The following is a 22,475-nucleotide window of genomic DNA, read 5'->3' as shown; positions in this document are numbered from 1 at the left end:
TGTTAGTTTTCTTGACAAGATGTCTCCCGACCACGATGCTAAATGTGTCTCGTCAAGCGTGTGTCTCTCGAGACTGATAAGGCTAGACGAAGATTCTGCATCTCGGCGCAGAGGCTGGCGAGCTGGTAACCCCACCTGCAGACCCACCGGTCTCGGCGGCCATCCGATTTTCGCTCATAATTTGAAGCACCGAAAATTGGTGTAAAATCAGGGCGGTGGCATGGTGTAATGGTCAGCATGTATCGTTGTGGTTGACACCTGTTCCCCAGACTCCTTGCTCTGGGGACGTGCGAGGTGTTCCCAGCTCCGATCCGATCCCGGTATGTATATAATGAATGTGTTTTCACTGCGTACTCTGTGCTAATTATAATTAAAGGTTCGATTCGTAAGTCCTCTCTGATGGCATACATAAAAAATGTTCTGTTGCTAATATCCAACAGCGGGTGCCGCCACAATTGGCCGGTAGCGTCCTGCAATCTTTTTTCCTTCCCCTAGCTTTTTGTAGATACTCTTGCTGAGTCTGGGTGAGTTGAAGTTGGACTCGCTGAGTCAAGGTTTGACTGTCAAACATGGCTGGGCACGGAGATCAGTGTTCCGGACTCGCTGGTTTCAATTTCTGTCGACTCTTTTTGTCCTTATGATCTACTTATGGTCCTCACACGGACCCGAATCACGGTTCCATGCGTCCGGGTCGACCAAAGACACGCTTTTCCAACGGCGGATGAGCTTCGGAGACAGCGCTCATAGAGCTTCCGCATCTGTTCGAAATGCGACACGTCCTTGGGACTCGATGAAGAACTACATCGAACCTGCAGCCCATCTTCTGAGATGGCCCATGGGAGATGAAACAGATTTTTAACAACGCTCCTAAAGTAGACGACTTCTCACCCTTAACGGTTCAGGACGAATGGGTTCCGAACGGGAGATGCAGTTCTGCTGCCATCCTTCTGTCATATTGGTGCCCGCAACATTGCGCAGATGGGAACTGACCTGTCCCGCGGGTCTGAATTTTCTCAGCTTTAGTCCTGGCACTGAAGGTCTGACGTGTCTTGCATGTCCTCGCACAACCTGATCAAAACATCCTCGTCCCTGTTCCCTGACTACACGCTTCCGACTCACTCATCCTGCTTTTTCACCACGGGGACGATCGCGTGGATCTGGCAATCCAAGCTTATGTCAGTTGCTCCCATCCAGAACCATACTCTGCCTCACCAACGGAAGGCACCTAGAAGGCGCCAGGAGCGCTGCTTAGTGATTGTACAAGCTGCTCGTCCTGGACCAGTCGGCATTACAGGCCGGATGGAGAACATCCTATTCGCTTGTGTTATGTCTCGATTGAATCTCTTGTGTCCTGATGAGGAAAACGTCAACCGGATCTATGAGATCTGCAATGCGGGGGAAGACCACATCAGCGTTACCGCTATCACGCCTGTTCCACTGCCTGCCATGCAACTGCGCGCCTGAGACACGGATTGTGCTTTCAACGAGCTGTGGACTGTACACTGAGGAGGGAGGCCTGGGGACGAAGAAGGTGGATTGGGAGGATTTCAGCACTGCATCTGTCTGACAATTAGCTGAAGGCACGCTGACTCGGCAGCGAATGCCGTGGCCGTGGGAAAAACAACTGATGCTCTGAAGTCGTGTCTCAACAGAAAAAAAAAAACCCCTCTCTACTTACCCACGAGGTGGTCGCGATAAGGGGTGAGGCCATCCTGCCGTAAATAGTGCACCAGGAGAGCCAATCGCTTGGAGGGCGGCCAAACGTTTGCTGAGACCCAGGTCCCCTTGGTACCATCCGGGAAAATGTGCACGACGCAGCGCAGCGTGCATGTGCGATAACTACGTTGAGCGACGAAGCCAGACCAGGAACACTAGCCGCATTGGGAGTCCATTGATTAGCAATGACGTCGCCATCACCACCTGACAATTCGCGCACGGCGATACGTCGGCGGAGAATTGTCGGCTTTCCAGATCCGGATTGACGCCCTGACCTCACGCAGCCTTGTCCGCCCAGCCCGATGAAGTATATATGACAGAAGAACGCCGCTCCTTTGCCTCTGGAGTTGCTGCTGCCTATATAGCATAGCATTGAAACCATTCAATCGCACGCCTACAACAAAACCACCAACAAAACCACCAATCTCTTGCTCAGGCAAGAAGAACCCAACATACCCCACAACTATGTCTCGACAGCCAACGCGGGAGAACCCTCCCGAGGGCGCCAACAGCCCCGACCTCGCACGACACCAGTCTCTCAACCTCCAGCTTCTTCGAACAGAGACCCGACAGACTTTACGCGAGCGCGGCATCTCAGAAACTCCTCCTCCGTTGGACCCCAACTATCCCGAACTCGGCCGTCCGGAGGAGCCCATCTTCCCCGAGGAATACACTGTCGAGACAGCCACCGGTCTCGTGCCAGAGCAGACACTCGAACAGATCCGATCGAGAGTCTCGACAGTCACTTCGCGGAGGCGGACCCGTCCGAGTACGGTGTCAGAACCCGATCTCGAAAAGCAAGGGATCGAAGAACCGGTCGAGTTCGTCACCTTCAAACTCCACGACCCCGGCAACCCGCACAACTGGTCGCGGCTTTTTCGCTGGTACATTACCCTCGCCGCATCGTCTCTGGTCGTCTGCGTCGCGTTCGGCTCGTCGGTGGTTACGGGAGGCTTGGGCCTCATTGAAGACAAATACAACGTCTCGCTCGAAATCGCCATCTTGACTTGCTCTATCATGGTCTGCGGGTTCGCCGTGGGTCCGCTGCTGTGGAGTCCTCTGTCCGAGATCATTGGCCGACGACCTGTCTATATCATCTCTCTGTTCTTGTACACCATCTTCAACATCCCCTGCGCCCTGTCGCCCAACATCGGCGGTCTGCTGGTCTCGCGGTTCCTGTGTGGTGTCTTCTCCAGCTCCGGCCTGTCTCTTGCCGGCGGCACGATCGCTGATATCTGGAACATCGAAGAACGAGGCATGGCCATCGCCTACTTCGCTGCGGCGCCCTACGCGGGGCCCGTCATCGGCCCCATCGTCGCAGGCTGGATCAACGTCGGCACGGGCCGGCTCAACCTCTTCTTCTGGGTCAATCTGGGCTTCGCAGGCTTTATGCTTGTGGTGATGGGACTGATCCCGGAGACGTACGCGCCGGTGATCCTCAAGCGGCGCGCGGCCAGACTGCGGAAGGAGACGGGCGACAACAACATCATCACGGAGCAGGAGAAGACAAAGCTGACACTGCGGGAGATCGTCAAGACGTCGCTGGTGCGGCCCATCAACATGATCCTGACAGAGCCCGTGTTGGACCTGATGTGCATGTACATTGTGCTGATCTACGCGATGCTGTACGCCTTCTTCTTCGCGTACCCGGTCATCTTCGGCGAGCTGTATGGGTACAACGACGGGCAGATCGGGCTGATGTTCATCCCCATCATCATTGGGGCGGCGTTTGCCCTGGTCGCGACGCCGCAGTTTGAGAACCAGTTCAAGCGCGTGTGCAAGCTGCGCGAGCCCACGGCCGAGGACCGCTTGATGGGCGCCATGTTCGGCTCGCCCTTCATCCCCATCTCGCTGTTCATCCTGGGTGCCACCTCGTACCACGGCATCATCTGGGTCGGCCCGGCGTCCAGTGGCATCGCCTTTGGCTTCGGCATGGTCCTGTGCTACTACTCGGTCAACAATTACATCATCGACTCGTACCAGAAGTACGCCGCGAGCGCGCTGGCCGCGAAGGTGTTTTTGAGGAGCGGCGGCGGCGCCGCTTTCCCGCTCTTCACCACACAGATGTACCATACCCTGGGCTTGCAATGGGCGAGCTGGCTGCTGGCCTTCATCGGCGTCGGCATGGTCTTGATCCCCTTTTCCTTCTACATCTTCGGCGCCAAGATCCGCGCAAAGTTCAACAAAGGCTGAACTGAAACCCACAGCCCACGAACATGGGCGTGAAACATGAACATGAATGTAGAAATGCAAGACTTGTGAACCTTTGCTTTCGATATTCTTCCTGGCTCACGAGCTGGCTCGGCAACGCGTAGATGCCGTTGGATTCATGGACAGGACAAAAAGTTTGGATCGGGTTGAGATACGGAGTACATGCGATTGGACCTGTTTGCTTGTTTGCTTGGTTGGCTGGGTTTTGTTTCTGTCTTTCTGACGTGATGTCTTAATATACTCTACACGCCCACGCGACCAAGAACCAGTTCTGCATACCTACTATATCATATCTACCATGTCCTGTCATATCATACTACACCATATCCCGTCCATGTTACGTATGACACCACATCATATGATGTTATGTCCGGCGTTGTCGTCACGGGAAAAGGAGCGTTCAGAATGTGCTTTTGAGGGGGACACATACACGGGTGTCCATATTGGCAAATGTCTAGACTGGGACGTTCGATAACGAAGCGAAATGCCACAGTGGGGAACGAGGGAGTGAGAGACAGAGAAACAAAAAGCTTTAACATTTGACAATCATCATACATTGGTCTGGCCTCTGGTATTCGAGACATTTTCTTTCTCTTTCTTCAAGAGCACCTTCATCGAATGGCAACAATAGACCGGTGGACTGAATGCTTCAACTCAGAGATATCCATCCAATTCATTATCCGCTTTCTGGTCCGCTTTCACATTTCTCTGACCATGATTACCATAATATGTCTTTTGTTTTTCCAGCCTCGCTATGCTTTGAATTGTCGGGCCCATGCACCTTCCATTCAGCTCGTCCGGGTGAGCGACTTTCTCTCTTTCCATGCATTAGTTGATCGTGTCTCCCGAAGAAAGCAAACCATGTAGACGCCCGTTCACCTCTCCCCTGCCTAGATGCAATACAATATCGGCGCATGCATTCGTCCTCGATAATGCTATGACAAGCCTCCCAGCCAGAACGCGGGTTATATCCCAAAATATATGTGTGCCGCTGCATGCTGTGTTTGCTTGTGCCGGTCTCAGAAGATGCCAAATTTCTTCTTCTTTTCCCCGTCTGCTGATATCAGTGTTAGCGCTGCTAAAATTCAATGACTAAAGGTGGCAGAGTCTCCCTCACCCTGAGGTCCAACATTCCCGGAACTCTTACTGGTAGTCAAGGCTCCTTTCTTCCCTGCTGCTGCCGTGAGAGGGTCTGCGCCTGCCCCTGCAGCCCTGATGGCGGCGATACGATGTTTGGCTCTCTCTTCTCCTTGATCCGCTGCACGGACGTACCAGACGTTCGCCTCGAGCGGATCGCGACGACACCCAATGCCCATCTCAGTAAAATAGCCCACAGTGTATTGCGCCTTTGCCAACCCTTGTTCTGCCGCTTTCTTGGCCCACTCATAAGCTTCGGCTTCATCTTTCTCCAACACATTGGGGACTCCCACCATGTACCACGCACAAAGCGCCATTTGCGACAGTGCATGGCCACGTTCTGCAGCCCCTGTGTAGAAATGGATGCTGAGGGCTGGGTCCTTGGGGCAGTTCAGCTGGCCATATTCGTATGCTTCGCCGAGTCGGTAGTTCGCTTCGACGTGGCCTAGATCGGCCGCTTTGGTGTACAGTTGGGCAGCGTACGATTCATCTTTGAAAACGTCTGGGCCGAAGCCTGTCTCGTGGAGGCAGCCCAGGTCGAAAGGAGCTTGGTTGTACTGGAAATCAGCAGATTCTGCGGCTCGCTTCAACCACCTCACACCTTCTCGATATCGCTTGGTCAACCCCATATCACCCGTGAGACACGCTCGTCCCAGTCGAAGCATAGCACCGGGATGATTCTTGCTTGCAGCGTGTTGGTAAAATTGCACCGCTTTGGCTGCATCCACCCGCGAGCCCCAACCAAACTCGTAACACAACGCAGTTCGGTACCCCGCCTCGGCATGACCGTGTTTTGACGCCGCCAAAAACAGTGGAAATGCACGATCCCAGTCTTCTTTGCCCTTGTTGAACAGCCCCGATGCGTACCCGTCTGCAAGATAGTACTGGGCGAATGGATAGGATCGATCTGACAATCTTTGCAGAATATGCTTTGCCTCCTTCAACAGATCCTCGCGGACCGATGTGTGCGATTTCTCAGAATGTGCCGCGTCGGACACGGTGTCAGACTCCAGACCCTCCTCTTGCGCAGCACTGATCATGAAAACCGCAAATTCGTACTGTACGGCAGGATCTTGGGTTTTCTTGACATTTGCCCGATACATCTCCAGAGTCTTCCTCGTGGACAATAACGACGCATTGGCTCCGACAACTGATCGCAGTCCAGAGTTCACCAGGTTTTCCGCTCCGCTCGGCGCAGGCTGGGGATACGGGACGTTCAAGAGATCAACATAAGACAGTGGTCGTGTGTCGGGCGACCTCGAACCGCGAGAAATGGGCCGACCAGCGGGGGAGGCCTGGGGTGAGTTGGTCCGCCCTCGGAAGTCTGAAGTGCTTGAGAATCCCGAATCAGGTCTCTGCATACTTCTACCATAGATGCTATTTCGTATGCTGTCTCCTCCGGAGCCCTCCGTGGCGACGGTGAATTTTGAGGCTCGCTTGTCCTCATCCTGGTGATAATACTGCAATGGCTCGGAAGTTGGAGGAGGGATCTCTGGATTGATGGCGGAGGTCGATGCGTGCCGCATGGACCTCTTTTGGAAGGGAGTCAATTCGATACCGTCTCTTGGGGAGAAATTTTCCGAGGACACTCTTCGGTGGTCCATGGCCACTGGCTCGCCATCTCCAGGTCGTCCACGGAACATGGCCTGAGGTGTTGGTGAGAGTCTATTGGGATCGAGATGCAAGGACGGTTGAGGGGTCAGTGTCCTATTCGGAGCCACTGGATCAGGAGTTCTGGACATCGCAGTTTCGGGAGGGTGGATTTGGACTTCGGCGGCAGCGTCTGCGAGAGCGTGCACATCGTCTGTTGGTCTGATGTCCGCCGGGGACATGGATATTGAAGGATAGCTCATCTGTCTATGCTGAGAGTTATGTTGCTTGACCGCAGGTATATGTACAATTCCCCGCTCTTCCAAGGGTTCTATAATCTGTGGACTGTCGCTCCGCAAAGGAGGGGAGTAGATGGCAGGGGGAGGAGTGGGAGGGAGAGGATGATTTGCTAGTTCGGCCATCTCGAGGCAGAAGAGGGGAACCCTAGGATACCGACATCTGGAGGGAATTGTAGAAGGGAAGGTGAGTGTTCAGCGGATTAGGGCGGTTCGTAGGCTAGACAACTGAACAGACGGTTGCAGAATGAATACGAGCCAGTGGATGTGATACTGGAATGCGAATTCCCCGGCCGGAAAAAAAACGAAAGAAACGGCGCCAGAGGCTCCTGGGGGCCCGCGCTGAAGAGGTATTAGAAGGAATGCTGTAGCGTTGCAGCGTCAACGGCCTGGAGCGGGATCCAGAAGAAAGTGATTGTCTAGTGAGAAAACTAGAGATCAACACGAGGTCCAGCAGCAGTAGCAGCGGCACCAGCGGGAAGGCGACAGAAATGGACCAGATGTACTCTGTACACAGTGAGGGAGTGAGGGAGGGAGTGTGACCTCGACGAAGAATTTCAATGGAGGTGGTGGTGGCGGTAAGGGACCGAGGGTGGTAGTGGTGGTAGGTATGCGTGGTAGAGGGCGAGGGCTAGAAGGCTAGAGCGAATTAGGTAGACATGCCTACAGATGGTGTGCACAGCTCAAACAAACTCGTACGACTTATGGGCACCATGGGGAACTAGGGCAGCTAGGGCAGCGTAGGGGCAGGGAGGGGCCACTACTGACCGTACTGTCTCCTCGCTTTTCCTATTATTGAGGGCCCATTCCCCTTTTTCAACAGGCCAACAGACCAGCCGATGCAGTCTTTATTCCGTGGCTAAAATAGCTGCAGACTTTGTCCTGCGAACAAAAAGGTAAGTCCCTTGCAGCAGATGTAGACACCTGCTACGTAGCCCTTTGTACTCAGGACCCCAACTGGTGATGATGTCCAGCATACGTATGCAGGGAGAATCGACGGCGATCTTTCCTGGCGCTGACCCAGATCTCGGGCTTGCCAAGGTCAAGCAAGGAGGGCGAATTAAAGTGCGGGCGTGCCCGGGGTTTAGGCCACTAGGCAGGTGATGCACGTTCTAGGTACCGCCCAATGCATGTGGCGCCTGGAGAGAGAACCTGTTCATTCCCTCCTTACGACCTAGGGCTACCTAACAAGTACAGTAGGTAAGAAACGGCTCCGGAATGGCGCGGCTAGCCCACAAATCCACAAACCCACATGCCTAGAGTCCCGGCTACATGGCCCCCCTTGCCTCCAACGGCTGGTGTGGTTTCAACTCAGGCTGGTCGCCGTCTCGCCTGGCGCAAACGAATGTGGTCAGATGAGTGACGTGCGTTGTCCCAGAAGATCCTGGGTACTCTGGTACAAGTACCTCGTCATCCATCAGTTTGTTCCCAGTGGATGACTGCAGCACGGATTCGATAAGATAGGTACATAGGCGCGTGCTATTATGCATGAGATGGATCCTCGATACAGTAAGTCAAGTTCTTTTCTCGGAGGAGTGAGACATTGTCATCGTGGAGGGGTGGGCTGTTCCATCTGCTCCTCTGCTCATCTTGAAACTCATCACGGTGAGAGACCTGCGGTACCAACTCGACGCGACTCACCTCAATTCGTATGACATCAATTACTGGCGACTGGCGCTCGAGTCAATGGCTGCAGGAGTTTCAACAGAGGCCAGCCGCGGTAGGTTGGTTTGTTGAGACGACCGCGTCTCGATGTCAGGGCAACGAGGTTAAAAATACCCCGTCAGAGTAAGAGAGAGAGAGAGAGCGCTGCTGCAACTCAGCCACAGCCGAGCCTCTCAGAAGTCGCAGTTTGTCCATTCCAGATTTCGCATCGACTATGAAAAAGAAAAAAAGAAAAACAGGGCCATCGTTGGTGCTCTACCGGTCTATTCGGGGGTTGAAATTGGTGTCTGGATGCAAGGATACAACTACTAGATACCTTCTGCTAACGAGACTGGATCAAGGGATTTGTCGCTGTATTTGTACTCAGGAGAAGGAAAAAAGAAAGACACCTTCTACTACTTGTTAGCCCTTGTTTCTCCTGCATGATCCGCTAAAACTGGGCCGTAACCAATCCAGACACCTGGTATACACACTCCATCGGACAAGCCACGAATCGTTTGTTGTGGGCTCTCCACACTGCGAACATAGCGACACAGCCAAACCTGCCCCGATCCTGACTCTCGTCGTTACCCAGTCCTTGTGTCTGCCCGTTGCTACGTTTGACAATCTACTTGGATTGCTCACTCACTGTCAACCTTTCCCTTGGGACATGTACATTCACTTACCGTCTCAATCACTCTCGTTGGGCCATCTGTGCACAAGCAATCGATCAATCTGTGCATCTTCGTCTTTCGCTCACCCGCCAACGCAATCTGGGGCGCAGTTTCTTCGGCAACCAACTCGCCGTTTCACCAGCAGCTAAAAAACACCAACGCCAACGTCCAAGTGACGAGGAATCTTAGTCGTTCGATATACACACAGGATACGCATCAGGACCTTCCACTGCACATTTGACAGTCCAGGCCAGAGACACGGCGCGGGCGCTGGTCTCCAATCTAATCCTCATTCCTTCACTGAGAAGAAAAACTGCGAGGTGTCCATGAAGGAAAGCAACTAAATTCCAGCAAATGTACGTCCAGAATGCCACAATGACATCGTTGCTGTGACCGGCGGCCCACTAACATTCCTTCTCCCTGAAGAAGTCACCATGTCTGCACCACCGCGAAGGCCACGGCCTGCCACCTCGCCCACCCGCGAAAAATCCCATTCTCCATTCAGAGACTCGCCCTTTCGACGGTTACGAGACATCGAAACCGGATCAAATGTTCAACGCAAATCTCCATACTCTGCTCAGCGTGGTGGAACCGATCCCTATCCTGCCTCACCCCACTCCTCTGGGACTGCAGACGATCAGCCGATAATATCCCAACATATGAATCCCAAACGTATGAATCCAAGTGACCTCGGTCGCCAGAAATCTCTGATCCGTCCCGAACGCAATCGAATAGACCGAGACCATCCCAACTACCACTACCGCAAACATGCCCAGAACATGGAGGTTTTGCCTTCAACCACAGGGAACGACCCTGTGGTGGAAGAGCTGGCGGAGGAGAGAACGGTGAGCTCTGAAAGCACCAATCTCAATCCGCAACCCGACGACCATTTTGGCGCCCAACGACGCGCCCCCGGAAAGCTTGAACCGGTTGGTCAGAAGAGACAACCTCGCAAGCTGGTCAGGAAAGACACCCGCGACATGACAGCAGAGGAGAAGAGGCGGCTGAAGGACATGGAAAAACTCAAACCGCCCAGCGCTTGGAATGTGTACTGTGCGGTCATCACTTTCTGGGCTCCTAACTTCATGCTCCAGTGCTGTGGCATGCCAGGGAGGGCCCAGAAAAGAGCCTGGAGAGAAAAAGTCGGTCTCATCAGTATCATCTTTCTCATTGCCGCCTTCGTCGGTTTTCTGACTTTCGGCTTCACCCGCGCGGTGTGCCCAGCTCCCGGGCTGCGGCTGAAGATCAATCACGTCGACCGTGGCTACATGATATTCCACGGAGACGCTTACAATCTCGACGGCTCCATGCATCCAGCTGCTTTGGGGATTCCACTCGACAGCAATGTCCTCTACGATCTCCCCCATAAGTACGGTGGCCAAGACGGAAGTTTCATGTTTCAGAAAGTCAATGGAGAGTGCAAAGGTCTGATCACCCTGGCACCTGGGTCCGACGTGCCTACGGACGCTGATGGAGACCTTGCTTGGTATTTCCCCTGCAACGCCTTCAATCAGGATGGATCGTCGCCACCGAACCTTACCAATCCTTATTATCTGGGCTACGCTTGCCATACTACCGCCAAATCGAGAAACACATTCTACAACCTGAGAAAAGCGGGGGAGGTCTTCTTCACTTGGGACGACGTCAAAAATGCCAGTCGGAATTTGGTGGTGTACTCTGGTTCGGTCGTTGACCTTGACTTGCTGAGGTGGTTCAACAAAAGCCAAGTCGCCTGGCCAAAACAGTTCGATGATATGCGAGAAAGCGACGAGATCCGCGGAACGGATATCACCCATGTGTTGCAATCTCCTGCGGACAAGAAGGTGGGCAAGTGTCTGACCCAGATTGCAAAAGTGGGCTCAGTTGATACCGAGACGGTTGGATGTATTGCGTCAAAGGTCGTCCTTTACGTCTCTTTGGTGTTTATTCTCGCCGTTGTGCTGGTGAAATTCTTCCTCGCCCTCGCCTTCCAATGGTTCTTAGCTGGAAAGTTTGCAGCCACCAAGACTTCGCAGACATCTGATCCAAAGAAAAGAGCCAAGCAAATCGAAGACTGGGCCGATGATATCTACAGGCCGGCACCCAAAATTACTGACCCAGCAAGTACAATATCTGGCTCCGAGGCGCGAGCCAGTAAGCGTGGAAGTCAGTTGTTCCCTCAGACATCACGCTTCACCAGTCCATATGCTGTCGAGCGTCTCTCCAAGACGAATCGTCCGCCACCAACCACAATGACCAGTCAGTCTTCAAACGCGCGGCTGATTCAGCCAGGAAGCGGTCTTTACAAAACCGGCTTCAACAGTAGTCAAAACACTTTGGACGTCAATTCTCGAATGAGCGTTGGTGCTAGCAGATCCAGCCTTCTCCTGTCTGGTCAGGAAACCCGGTATTCGGTTGTGATGGACACGCTGGAACCAGGGGGGCCGTTGGGTTTCATCCACGAGAATGTTGTTCCTCAACCACCTCCTGAGTGGCAGCCATTCGGCTATCCCCTCGCTCACTGCATTTGCCTGGTCACTGCATATTCGGAAGATGCAGACGGTGTCCGAACGACTTTGGATTCTATTGCAACGACCGACTACCCGAACAGCCATAAAGCCATACTAGTGATATGTGACGGCTTGATCAAGGGTAAAGGCAACGACTTGTCAACTCCGGAAATTGTCCTCAGCATGATGGGTGACTTCGTCGTTCTCCCGGAAGATGTGCAGGCATTCTCCTACGTCGCCGTATCCAGCGGCTCGAAACGACACAACATGGCCAAAGTCTATGCCGGATTCTACGATTATGGTCCTAACTCGAAAATCGATCCAACCAAGCAGCAACGGGTGCCCATGTTAGTCGTCGTCAAATGCGGAACACCTGATGAAGCGGGCAAGGCCAAACCTGGTAACCGGGGCAAGCGCGACAGTCAGATCATCTTGATGTCCTTCCTCCAAAAGGTCATGTTCGATGAACGCATGACGGAACTTGAATACGAAATGTTCAACGGCCTCTGGAAAGTCACGGGCATGTCCCCCGACTTTTACGAAATGGTGCTCATGGTCGATGCCGACACCAAGGTATATCCGGACAGCCTGACGCACATGGTCTCCGCCATGGTCAAGGATCCCGAAATCATGGGTCTCTGCGGCGAAACCAAGATCGCAAACAAGACCCAATCGTGGGTCTCGCGAATCCAGGTCTTTGAATATTTCATCTCGCATCATCTGTCCAAATCCTTTGAATCTGTCTTCGGCGGCGTCACTTGCTTGCCAGGGTGTTTCTGCATGTACAGGATCAAATCGCCCAAGGGTGGACAGAATTATTGGGTCCCGATCCTTGCCAATCCGGACATTGTGGAACACTATTCGGAAAATGTGGTTGACACGTTGCACAAAAAGAACCTCCTCCTGCTCGGCGAAGACAGATATCTCTCGACCCTTATGCTCAAGACATTTCCCAAGCGCAAACAAGTCTTCGTCCCTCAGGCGGTGTGCAAAACCACAGTGCCGGACAAGTTCAAAGTGCTTTTATCTCAGCGGCGCCGTTGGATCAATTCCACGGTCCACAACCTGATGGAACTCGTCCTGGTGCGCGACCTCTGCGGTACATTTTGCTTCAGCATGCAATTTGTTGTCTTCATCGAACTCATAGGAACCCTCGTATTACCAGCGGCCATCGCATTCACCTTTTATTTGATCATCATCTCCATCGTGGCCAAACCCGTCCCGGTCATTCCTCTCATTCTCTTGGGTCTCATTTTGGGTCTCCCCGCGGTGCTGATTGTGTTGACGGCGCACAGCTGGTCATATGTCGCATGGATGGGCATCTACCTGCTCTCCCTTCCCATCTGGAATTTCGTCCTGCCGGCCTACGCGTACTGGAAATTCGACGACTTCAGCTGGGGCGACACGAGGAAGACGGCAGGAGAGACGAAGAAGTCCGGCGGCCACGGAGAAGCCGAAGGCGAGTTTGATAGTTCAAAGATTCTAATGAAGAGGTGGGGAGATTTCGAAAGAGGTGAGTTTCATCTGCACCAGCACACCGTATCCTTAACTGTGGAATGAACCCTAATGTTATGCGTTGCAGAACGTCGGGCACAAGCTAGCGGCACCGCGTGGGCGCAGCATTCTCTCGGCCCAACGTCCGCAAAGGCGGTAACGGTCACGAGCGATTATGCCTCGAGCCACGGAGAGTTTGAGCCGTATCATGACTACTGACGACACCCTCGAGCGCGGCCGTGCAACTCCATGCCGCAAGCGGCATGAGCCGGGGTGGGCTGTTTTTGATGTATAACGAATGAACATAAAAATTCAAAACCAAAAGAGGGACCTGCGTCTAGCATTTTTGCGGAAGAGTTGTGCATCTGTGAGAGCATCGGGAGACAGGGCCACGACACGACACGACTGGGGAAAGGATCTGCAAATCATAGAGTTAATAACTGGGGGCATGGCATCTTTATCACAACTTTTTTGGGGGGTTGTTGGGAGTGGAGGGAGGGAGGGAAATCTTATGGGATGGTTTCTGCCTGCGACGCTCTGGCGCAGGGCGGGATATTGTCGAGGGTCGACTCTACATACGTTAGAAGTACATTAATTACACCGGCATGGTTCACCTTTCGATCCCTCAATGCTATTGATTGCCTGCTGAGGGACTTTGGATGCAAGTAGTTGGCGAGGCTGGGCGGACTTCTTGGTCGAGGCCGCCAACCGCGTGGTAGCACGTGGCATCAAGATGCGGCGAGGCAGCAAGCCATCAACACCATAATACCATACCATGGCGTCGGCTTGCTGTCAATCTGGGATTCAGCCCAACTCGTACTCCTGAGGAAAGGGGAAAAGTGGAGAAAGGGCTAAAGGAGTACCACCAGTACTATTACTACGTGCTGGTGACCAGTTGCGGCGTCGAATCTGGTTCTACGAGAGCTGAAGCGAGGACGAACACGAACACGAACACGAGCCCGAGGCCGAGGACACTGTGAACCAGTTTCCGCCAAGCCAAATGCGTCGATATATCCATCACACCGGTGTCCATTTGAAAGCACGAGGTCCTGATCGAAGGACTAGACTCGGTTCTTATGGTTACACAGTCGTCCTGTTGCCCCTCTCACATGAGATACCTGCTCTACTTACGCAGAACACCTTCGCCGCGCACATTGTGAACATAAAAGGAAAACCGGGGGGAGAGAGTGGTAACCGGAATCATCACTTTTCAAATAATATAGTACGATTGAGATGGTGGAATCTGGGTATTTATAGAGTATCATTTTTCTGTACAAGAGTCTAGAGTCCCAGAATCCGGAGGACATTTCTTCCCGCTCTTCTCCTTTCTATTCATTGCAAAAATTGTCATACATACAGCCCGATCAGCCCGATCAGCCCGATCAGCCCGTCCTGTCCAACGCCTACGCTATTCGGAGCAAAATCCAACCGCCCCGTGTTTCTATGCTCTGGTCCTTTCTTGTCCCAGTGCGCTCACGCCTACCACCCAGCCCCATCCTCAACCAGAATACCGCTGACTATACCGACGTGCCGAAATCCTCAGCATCAGTGCAGCCCACTGGTGACGAATGCCATCACCAGTGTTGTCATGATCATGAGCGAAACCGGCGGTACTACCTTCCATCCCCCGGTGGCAGCGTTGGGACTCGCCACACTGCCAGCCTTTACATCCGTGCTCACAAACGCGCTCCCACAGCTCTTGTCCACCTGAGTCGCGCACGGTAGGTACGTCTTGGCCAGGGGCTGTGATGCGTCCTGTGCATACCCTGCAAAGATCTCCATCGTCTCTTTGAGACACTGACTGCAACTGGGGCGCGCCGTCTCCGGCATCGACAGTCCCACAGCCGTGTAGTAAGGGTAAAAGTCGGCAGCGTTGGACGAGTTTGTAACGGCTTCGCTGAAGCAGTAATTCCCGGTGCTTTTGTCCTGGAGACACGTGGCCCGATAGACCGGTTCGTAGGCTAGGAATCCTGCGTAGGCTTGTGAGACCAGCGGGTTCTGCTGCTTGTATTCCTCGCCACAATTCGCGTCGTCGATCAGTTGGGAGCCGAGATTGCTGAGCAAAGGCGAGCAGATGGCCAAGGGGGCATTACACGCTGCGTTCAGGGTTTGCGTAAGGAGCGTGAATGATCGCTGGGCGCGGAAGAATGAGTTGGAGTTTTGCAGCAGCAGGGACACGGGGACGCAGGATTGGAATGTTGAGTTGTTGAGGAAGTCGGAGAAGAACTGTGGGCAGGAGGAACTGCTGAAGTTGCTTCCTAGCGAGGTGTCGAAGGGAGTCGGGAGTGGTGTGGTGACGACGGTGACGCTGGGTGCGGTCAATGTCGACACGCCGGGTGTTGACAGAGGAGCTTTGGTTTCTGTGCTGATGGCCGATACCGATTCAGCGGAAGAGGTGATTGTGGGTTCTGAGGAGGGGGATGAAGACGATGTCGAAGTTGAAGTAGGTCCGGTCACCGTGGTCGGCACAACGGTGTCCCCGACTTGTCTCCTTTCCAGATAAACATTCCGGCGAGGAGGTGGTTCTCGATGGTCGATGTGTATTTCCCCCCTTGCAGCTAACTCTTGGTAGAAACTTGATTCGTAGATTTGCGCATCCAACTCCATGACTTGGCCGCATGTCGGTGTCGCCATGACAATTAGGGCTATGATTAACGAGATTATGGTCGTGGTTATTGTTGTACAGCTGCGGATGTCCCGACGCCTCCCCAGCCGCAACGGCTGTGCGGAATAGAAAACCATGGCCGCCGATTCGGTTGGAAGCCCCCCGTGATATAAAGAACTTCGATAAAGATGATGTTGGATGGTAAAGAACGGACGCCTCTGAGTTCACCTCAAGGCATGCGCTATGGCAGGAGACTCGTCGGGCCCGAGCGAGGCAATCACATCGAACAACCTTGGTTGTCCTCCGGATGGTGGTGAGTGTCTCTCCCGTGGTAAGAACCTCACACCTCGTCGAGTCCCAAGTCTCTGGGTGTGACTAGAGGTCCTTCCTCACTGACAATAATAATATCCAGTTGATCCCGCCCCGATTTGGACTCTGGGGAACGGTATCGCACGTGTTGGACCCTGGGCGTTGATCCTGTTGATCTGCCGCGGAAGAGAACGTCGTGCCGTTTCAGGAATAGAAGGTTTCAAGGTGGACAAGCGAGGAGTCGGTTTGAGACTTGTCTGAGTCGCAATGATGGTTAAAGGGTGGCTAGGTGTTCGTGCCGTATTGTTGTTGGAATAGCCAGAGTGAAAAACTACAAGCAATAATAACAATGCGCAAAGCTCCAACCTGAGAAAACAAAGGACTGTGATGGAGAGCTGCAGGTAAGTCCTCAGTCAACACATACCTTCCAGGATGCTTATTTCCATTTTCCCTTGGAGATTGAGTCCGGCCAAAGCATTTGAGTACTACCGTTGCCAGTCAACATTAGCAGAAGCCGACCCATTGGAATGCGGGCATTTGTTGGACCATGAGAGCAGGAATTGAAGCCTCCACTCGGCGTCACGGAGACGTTCAAAAGCGGAATCCTTCCAATTCCTTCTGGTAAGCGCCCGAACGCGTGGATCGCTTATGCAACACAGTATGGCTAGGGGGCACTTGGTGGCGCTCCCGTGGCGCTCTCTTTCCCCAAACCCGCTGGTGCCAGAGATGGTCAACCACGAGGAGACCCAAGGGACCTTCATTTCCGCCCTCGTAGTTTGGGTTCTAGGCCCCCTTTCGTGGTCTTGGATGGCCCAGAAGTGACAGGCTGTCGATCACTTTCTGATTCCAACTGATATCAACGGCCCCCATTCCCCATCTTGCACGAGAGACCACTACCTCCTAAGTATTGAACATTGAAAGAAAAGGCCCACACAACTGACAGGGGACGGGAAGGGCTGACGGGTTCGCGCTTGGACAAGCACTGCATTGAAGGTGCTCGCGGCTCGTAAGTACTTACGGTGGACCGGTGAAAGACGTGGCCTTTCTCGGTGCAGTCTAAACGCTGTCATGTCAACTCTTGTAGAGGCGATGTTCTCCTATGAAAGAGCTAAGACCAGCGAAAAGAATCGCCTCGTCGGAGTCGCACACCAAATTGTCGTGTGCGGGAAGTCCCTGGAGGATGAAGAAAGCAGGATGGTTTACCGGCGACTCGCTTGCAATTGCCAAGATTCAATAGTCGCTGAAGCCACCAAGCAATGGCGAGAATCAGGGGGCCATTTGGGAGAGAATCTGAGAGTCGCCGGCTGCGCCTCAGATTCGTCAACTTATGCAATGGTTGCCGATGCTGCCCTTTGATTTTCTCATCTTAACAAACATGGGAGAATTGCGCGGTAGTTTTGCTGATCGTCATCTCATTGGTCTTCCTATATAATTGGTTATTTCCGTCCAATCCTTGCCTGCCGCCCAATGGTACGAAGTATCTACCTCGTACCCAGTACAGATCAATGTCATGCCAAACATCTTGGCTTGCTCCAGAACAAATACACACACACACACACACTCTCTCTCTCTCTTTGCGCGACGATCACAAACCTTGACGTCAGCTGCGTCGCGGGTCGGTGTCGAGAGCAAGCGGCCCCAGCTCAGCTTCATGCTGCTGCGCGCGTAATCTAGATTCCTTCTCCTGCAAACGTCTGTTGAAGCCCATCGTAGCCCATCCTCCAAGTCGGTTGAAGAACACCCGACCGGCCGGGTGCTGCCTGACCCGGTCGAGAAGACTGGTCACCGCTTCTCGAACCCGCCAATCTTCGTGCCAGAGCCCCAGAGCCACAAAGAAGAGTCCTGCCTCTGACATGGGAGCCATCTCCAGCAGCTCCAGGATGCTCTCGTAGTCGGTGCAATATGCTTCGAGCGCCAGATAGATGGCGCCAGCTTCCGTCGGAGTCAGGTGCAGGGTCCGGAGCTTGGACAGCGAATGATAGAGGTCCACGTACGGCTTGGTCGGCGCTCGAGCGAGCATCTTGGTCATGCTGACAGGTGATGTTGGCGAGACGGGATCCTGCGAATGTGCCGCCAGGTCGGAGATGAATGCGTAGTAGGATCGTGTGTTACGCCACCCTTCAATTCTGGCTGCGGACGCTGCAAGTTCGCGGGTCTTAGCCTCATCACTCGGCCAGACATACCCATGTCCTTTCAGGTTCTTACTGGAAGTTTTCAGCGACATCGGTCGTGCTGGTGCTGGTGTGGTGGCAGTGGTCTCCACGTTGTCTACCTCTGTAGGGGGTATCACCGTGAGGTTGCTCGCTCCATACACAGTTTCTTCAAAGGCCGCCGCTATGCGAGTGAATTTCGTGATATAGGCTCGAAATTTGGCTCGGATGATGGACTCGCCGGCTCGAGATGTAATACTTCGGCTGATATCATCCATAAACAGTCCATCTCCGGTAGCATCTGAGTGATGGAGGTCTTTGTGAGTCAGAATGGAATGTCCGTGTTGCTGGAAATATGTTGTCCCTTCTGTAACCGGCGCTGCCTCAATGCAGGATGAGATTTTCATTCTGCCCGAGGGCAAGTCACAAAGTAGGTCCCACCACTCCGGATGGTAGGAAAACGCCGGGTTTGTGACACCTGCAATAAATCCAGGGACTTTCAGAAGCTCGTCGATCTTGGTCAGATCAGTGTATGGGAATGCATGACGGGTGAATCCCCTTAACACGCCACCTGAGGCCAATGCACAAGCCGCAAGAACAGCTTCCGCAACCTCCCCGGATGGTCGGTTGTGGCCCAAAAATATGACCCGTTTTTGCGTGAGCATGGCGTTGATGAGGACAATGATTGGATGCGTGAACGCCCCCGAAGTTGTCAGATGGGGGTGTAAGGCAAAAGGCTGAGGTTGAGACAGATGCGGATTGCCAAATACTTGGACAAGCTTGATGAGCGAGAAATCGCCCACAGTTTCGGGCGACAAAGCGGTAGGGATCTTGACTGGAATCGGGATGCTGTTATAAACAATCTTTGATTCAAACTCATGCGTGTCGCGGGGAACTGAATATTTTTGCTCCGGCTTCGTGGGCGACTCTGGAGCGTCAGGAGCTCTTGCCAGGGCTTCGTCTGCCAATCGTTGGGAAATCATTTGTTCGAATTTCTCCACAAACATGTCTTTAACGTCGCTTGCCTGCAAAATATGTCGTTCCAGCAGTGACAGTCGGGGCATTAGAGACAGGTCCATGGCGTTTAGGGCGTTGTATAAGAGTTCCAAGGTGTCTGGTGTAGGTGACTTGAAATAGTCCTCCAGGGCGAGCAACAAGAGGGGCTTGTATATGTGGAGAAAAGAGTGCCGGGTACAAATGGCCATTGCCTTCACAATGGCGCCTCTTTTCACCGAGCTGTCTTGCTTGGTATTAACCAAGTTCAAGACATACATTAGAGGAGGACTCTCCATGTCATCTGCGTCACTGTCATCACTGCCGCTTTCGTCTGCGGATTCTTCTGCCTCGCCATCGGCAACCTCACCGGCTTCTCTTGCGCGCCGCCGTGCCTCTCGCTGGCGCCTTCTAGCTTCTCGCTCAGCGGCCTCATCTTCGCTCGTGCCAGAGTCTTTATGCAAAAAGAACATAGTCCAGTCTTGTGGCCGGACATGTGTCTGGTCAGGAAGCATCAACTCGGCCAACATGTTTTCATCCGGGCTAATTGCACCGGGGAACTGATGTTCCATGATGGGGCCTCGATCGATGTCGAACGAAGCAACAAGGATGTATTCCACATGAGGTTCGCTTGAGTGCAGAGGATATTGCGACCTTAGTCTCTTCGAGGGGCGATAAGGCCCGTCTTCGTAGACTGTAGAAACTCTCTGGGAGGAGCGGTAGGAACCCCGGGGCGATGGAGGGACTAGGGAGCTTTGTGAGGACACTTTATAATGGGAGTAGGCGGATTTGTGAGAGCCCGAGTTGGAAGAGGTAGATCTTGGTCGGTCATAATGCCCGCTCACGTTCACAGGGTGAGGGCGATAAACAAGCATTTCGGTCATGGCGTCGTAAATATCGTCGTCGTCGTCGTCAAGTTTTTTATGTTCAATGTTCTTGAGTCGTGGTCTTCCAACCTATTCGCGGTTGAGCATGTCGCAGGAGAGGAGAGTCGATTGAAGGGAAAGACTGAAGGCTCTAGAGAGAGAGGTGGTTCAGAGTCTGTATCGACATTTGCTAGAGGTCCGACGTGCAGCGCCTCAGATATGGCTCGAAGTTGGCTTCAGTTTGAGGTTCAGACCGCGCTCTGAAGGGTGAAGGGGGGACCTATCCTTGGACTATCCCCTTGCGCTGCAGAGGGATTGAGTTGTGAGCGCGACCCCGAACCCCCCAGACCCTGTCAACTTCACGTCGGCCCCTGCAAATGCTGGCCCTAAAAAGCCTAAGTACTTAGGTAAAGCCCCTGAGATCGGCATTTTAGCGCCCGAGACTGGACTGTACTGGTATGGCGCTGATTGGGGATCTCCTGCGAGTCGGCAAACCTTCCATGGTAAATCTCAGACGTTGCTACCCTGCCAACCCACTCTTGTTTACACGATCACATGCATCGAGATGGCGTCGCACTCCCAGCCTAGACAGCACCACCTCAAGACGTTACGCCACAGCTTATCAACTATCTCCAGTTCAAGTCGAGACGTCAAAATACTACCGGCATTGTGTGTAACGCCTCCTGCACCAAGACTTGGCTCTTTCGCGTCGAGTCTTCCCAGTGACTCAGTCAATCATCCATTGAAGCCAACATAAGTTTCCTGGACTTGGATTGACGGTGACAATGGTAAGCCCTCTTGTTTTTGTTGTTCGCAGCTGGCCAGTCTGTGCGCTGAGACCTCATCTATCCAGTCCTCATACAAATCAACATTCAACAACTCTCCCCGTTCGTCGCCCTTCCGCCGTCCGGGTTCACCAGGCTCCCCTACCCTCGTCAGCTCTGGAAGACCGGCAACTCCTCCAACCAACAGAAGCGCCGCTTCACCTTTGACCTCGCCATCTAAGCTTAAGCATGCCTATACAGTCTCGGAAGAAGAAGAGGAAAGCGAGATCATGGTGTCAACCCCATCAAAAACCACAGCAGATCCGTCCTTTAGAAGAGCTCAAACTGAACCCCCTTCGTCATCAACGACTCGTCGCTCACAACCTCCTTCGCCCTCAAAACACGACGCAACCCCGCTCCTGATGCCCAATACAAACAATTCAATTAGCAGAGAGCCACGCAGGCTCGTCTCAAACGGTATGCTCTCTCAAAACGATAACCTCTCAAAACTCCCTCCGCAACTCCTGCATAACATGCGCGAATCCTTCTCCGTCCTGGACTCCAATTCCAACGGCACAATCGACGCCTCTTCTGTGGCTGAAACGCTGCAGTCCCTTGGACTACATGAAAGCAACCTGTCTCAATTCTTCCCGCCGGGACAACCGCAACAGATGTCCCTGCCACAATATCTGAGTCAGCTGGCCAATATATTAGTCGGATTATCGCCTCAGCAAGAACTTCTCAATGCTTTGTCTGCCTTCGACGACGATGATAGCGGGCAAATCGACGTTGCAGAGCTGCGTGCAGCGTTATTGAGCACGGTGCCAGATCCGGGGGAACGACCGCTGACCGGAAAGGATATTGACCGAGCCATGGAAGGCTTCACGGGAAGGAGGATTCTCGGCAAAAACGTGATTGGTATTGCTGGCGTGAGAGGCTTAAAGGATCCCGCGCCAAAGAAAGGAGGCGACGTGTTTCGATACCAGGAGTTTGTGGCGAATTTGACGGGCGGGCCTGCCACGGACTCTGTACGTGCGCAGAGTGTTGCTTCGCTGTAGTGTTTTCAATTATTTTAATAGATCGGCGTAACAACGGTCCGGGTGGGCTGAGTGACTTATAGTACGTGAATGAGATTATTGAATACTGGATGAGGTCGATATATCAGAAGGCAGTATGCAACAAGAATGTCAGGATCTGCTCTCAGGCGTGAAAAGCAGTATATTATCGCGGTGATTCATTTATGTTATTCTCATCATCTCGGCCAAGTACTTTCAACAAGAATTTGATTCCAAAATTGTTCAGATTTGTACAGAGATCTTTCTGGATCTTTTGAGTCGATGGGCATAGGCTTCCATCTCCTCATTCCGGGACCCGAATCCGTGACGCCTCATTGTAGAATGGATTTTCTAGCATACGACCGACCTCTGCGCCCAGGGCGCGCGCCACGCTACAAAAATCTCAATATCCATGACAATTCGTGGTCGGTGATTCATCGCGCTCGTGGTCTCACATCTCACATCGAAACGCTCCATAAGTT

At 53.2% G+C, this 22,475-nt stretch overlaps 6 protein-coding genes across 6 annotated transcripts; 3 read left to right on the top strand and 3 right to left on the bottom strand.

Moving 5' to 3' along the window:
- Nucleotides 1-2,181: 2,181 nt before the first annotated feature.
- Nucleotides 2,182-3,909, top strand: Z519_07294 (uncharacterized protein; the record flags this gene model as incomplete). Its single annotated transcript, XM_016765029.1, has 1 exon — nucleotides 2,182-3,909. The coding sequence occupies one exon, from the start codon at nucleotides 2,182-2,184 to the stop codon at nucleotides 3,907-3,909; it is 1,728 nt and encodes a 575-aa protein (XP_016618979.1).
- A 1,037-nt stretch (nucleotides 3,910-4,946) lies between these two features.
- Z519_07293 (uncharacterized protein) lies at nucleotides 4,947-7,076 on the bottom strand (the record flags this gene model as incomplete). Its single annotated transcript, XM_016765028.1, has 2 exons — nucleotides 4,947-4,981; nucleotides 5,045-7,076. The coding sequence occupies 2 exons, from the start codon at nucleotides 7,074-7,076 to the stop codon at nucleotides 4,947-4,949; spliced, it is 2,067 nt and encodes a 688-aa protein (XP_016618978.1).
- A 2,626-nt stretch (nucleotides 7,077-9,702) lies between these two features.
- On the top strand, nucleotides 9,703-13,470 carry Z519_07292 (uncharacterized protein; the record flags this gene model as incomplete). The annotated part of the gene is made up of 2 exons (XM_016765027.1): nucleotides 9,703-13,270; nucleotides 13,340-13,470. The coding sequence occupies 2 exons, from the start codon at nucleotides 9,703-9,705 to the stop codon at nucleotides 13,468-13,470; spliced, it is 3,699 nt and encodes a 1,232-aa protein (XP_016618977.1).
- Nucleotides 13,471-14,796: 1,326 nt separating this feature from the next.
- On the bottom strand, nucleotides 14,797-15,885 carry Z519_07291 (uncharacterized protein; the record flags this gene model as incomplete). The annotated part of the gene is made up of 1 exon (XM_016765026.1): nucleotides 14,797-15,885. The coding sequence occupies one exon, from the start codon at nucleotides 15,883-15,885 to the stop codon at nucleotides 14,797-14,799; it is 1,089 nt and encodes a 362-aa protein (XP_016618976.1).
- A 1,880-nt stretch (nucleotides 15,886-17,765) lies between these two features.
- On the bottom strand, nucleotides 17,766-20,192 carry Z519_07290 (uncharacterized protein; the record flags this gene model as incomplete). Its single annotated transcript, XM_016765025.1, has 1 exon — nucleotides 17,766-20,192. The coding sequence occupies one exon, from the start codon at nucleotides 20,190-20,192 to the stop codon at nucleotides 17,766-17,768; it is 2,427 nt and encodes an 808-aa protein (XP_016618975.1).
- Nucleotides 20,193-20,959: 767 nt separating this feature from the next.
- Nucleotides 20,960-21,996, top strand: Z519_07289 (uncharacterized protein; the record flags this gene model as incomplete). The annotated part of the gene is made up of 2 exons (XM_016765024.1): nucleotides 20,960-20,962; nucleotides 21,028-21,996. 2 exons carry the CDS (start codon nucleotides 20,960-20,962, stop codon nucleotides 21,994-21,996), a joined length of 972 nt encoding a protein of 323 aa, XP_016618974.1.
- Between the last annotated feature and the right edge of the window lie 479 nt (nucleotides 21,997-22,475).

The sequence above is a fragment of the Cladophialophora bantiana genome (genome assembly GCF_000835475.1).
Source record: "Cladophialophora bantiana CBS 173.52 unplaced genomic scaffold supercont1.10, whole genome shotgun sequence".
Classification (NCBI taxonomy): domain Eukaryota; kingdom Fungi; phylum Ascomycota; class Eurotiomycetes; order Chaetothyriales; family Herpotrichiellaceae; genus Cladophialophora; species Cladophialophora bantiana.
The sequence above is the reverse complement of the archived record's forward strand: the minus strand, read 5'-3'. Positions and strand labels throughout refer to the sequence as shown.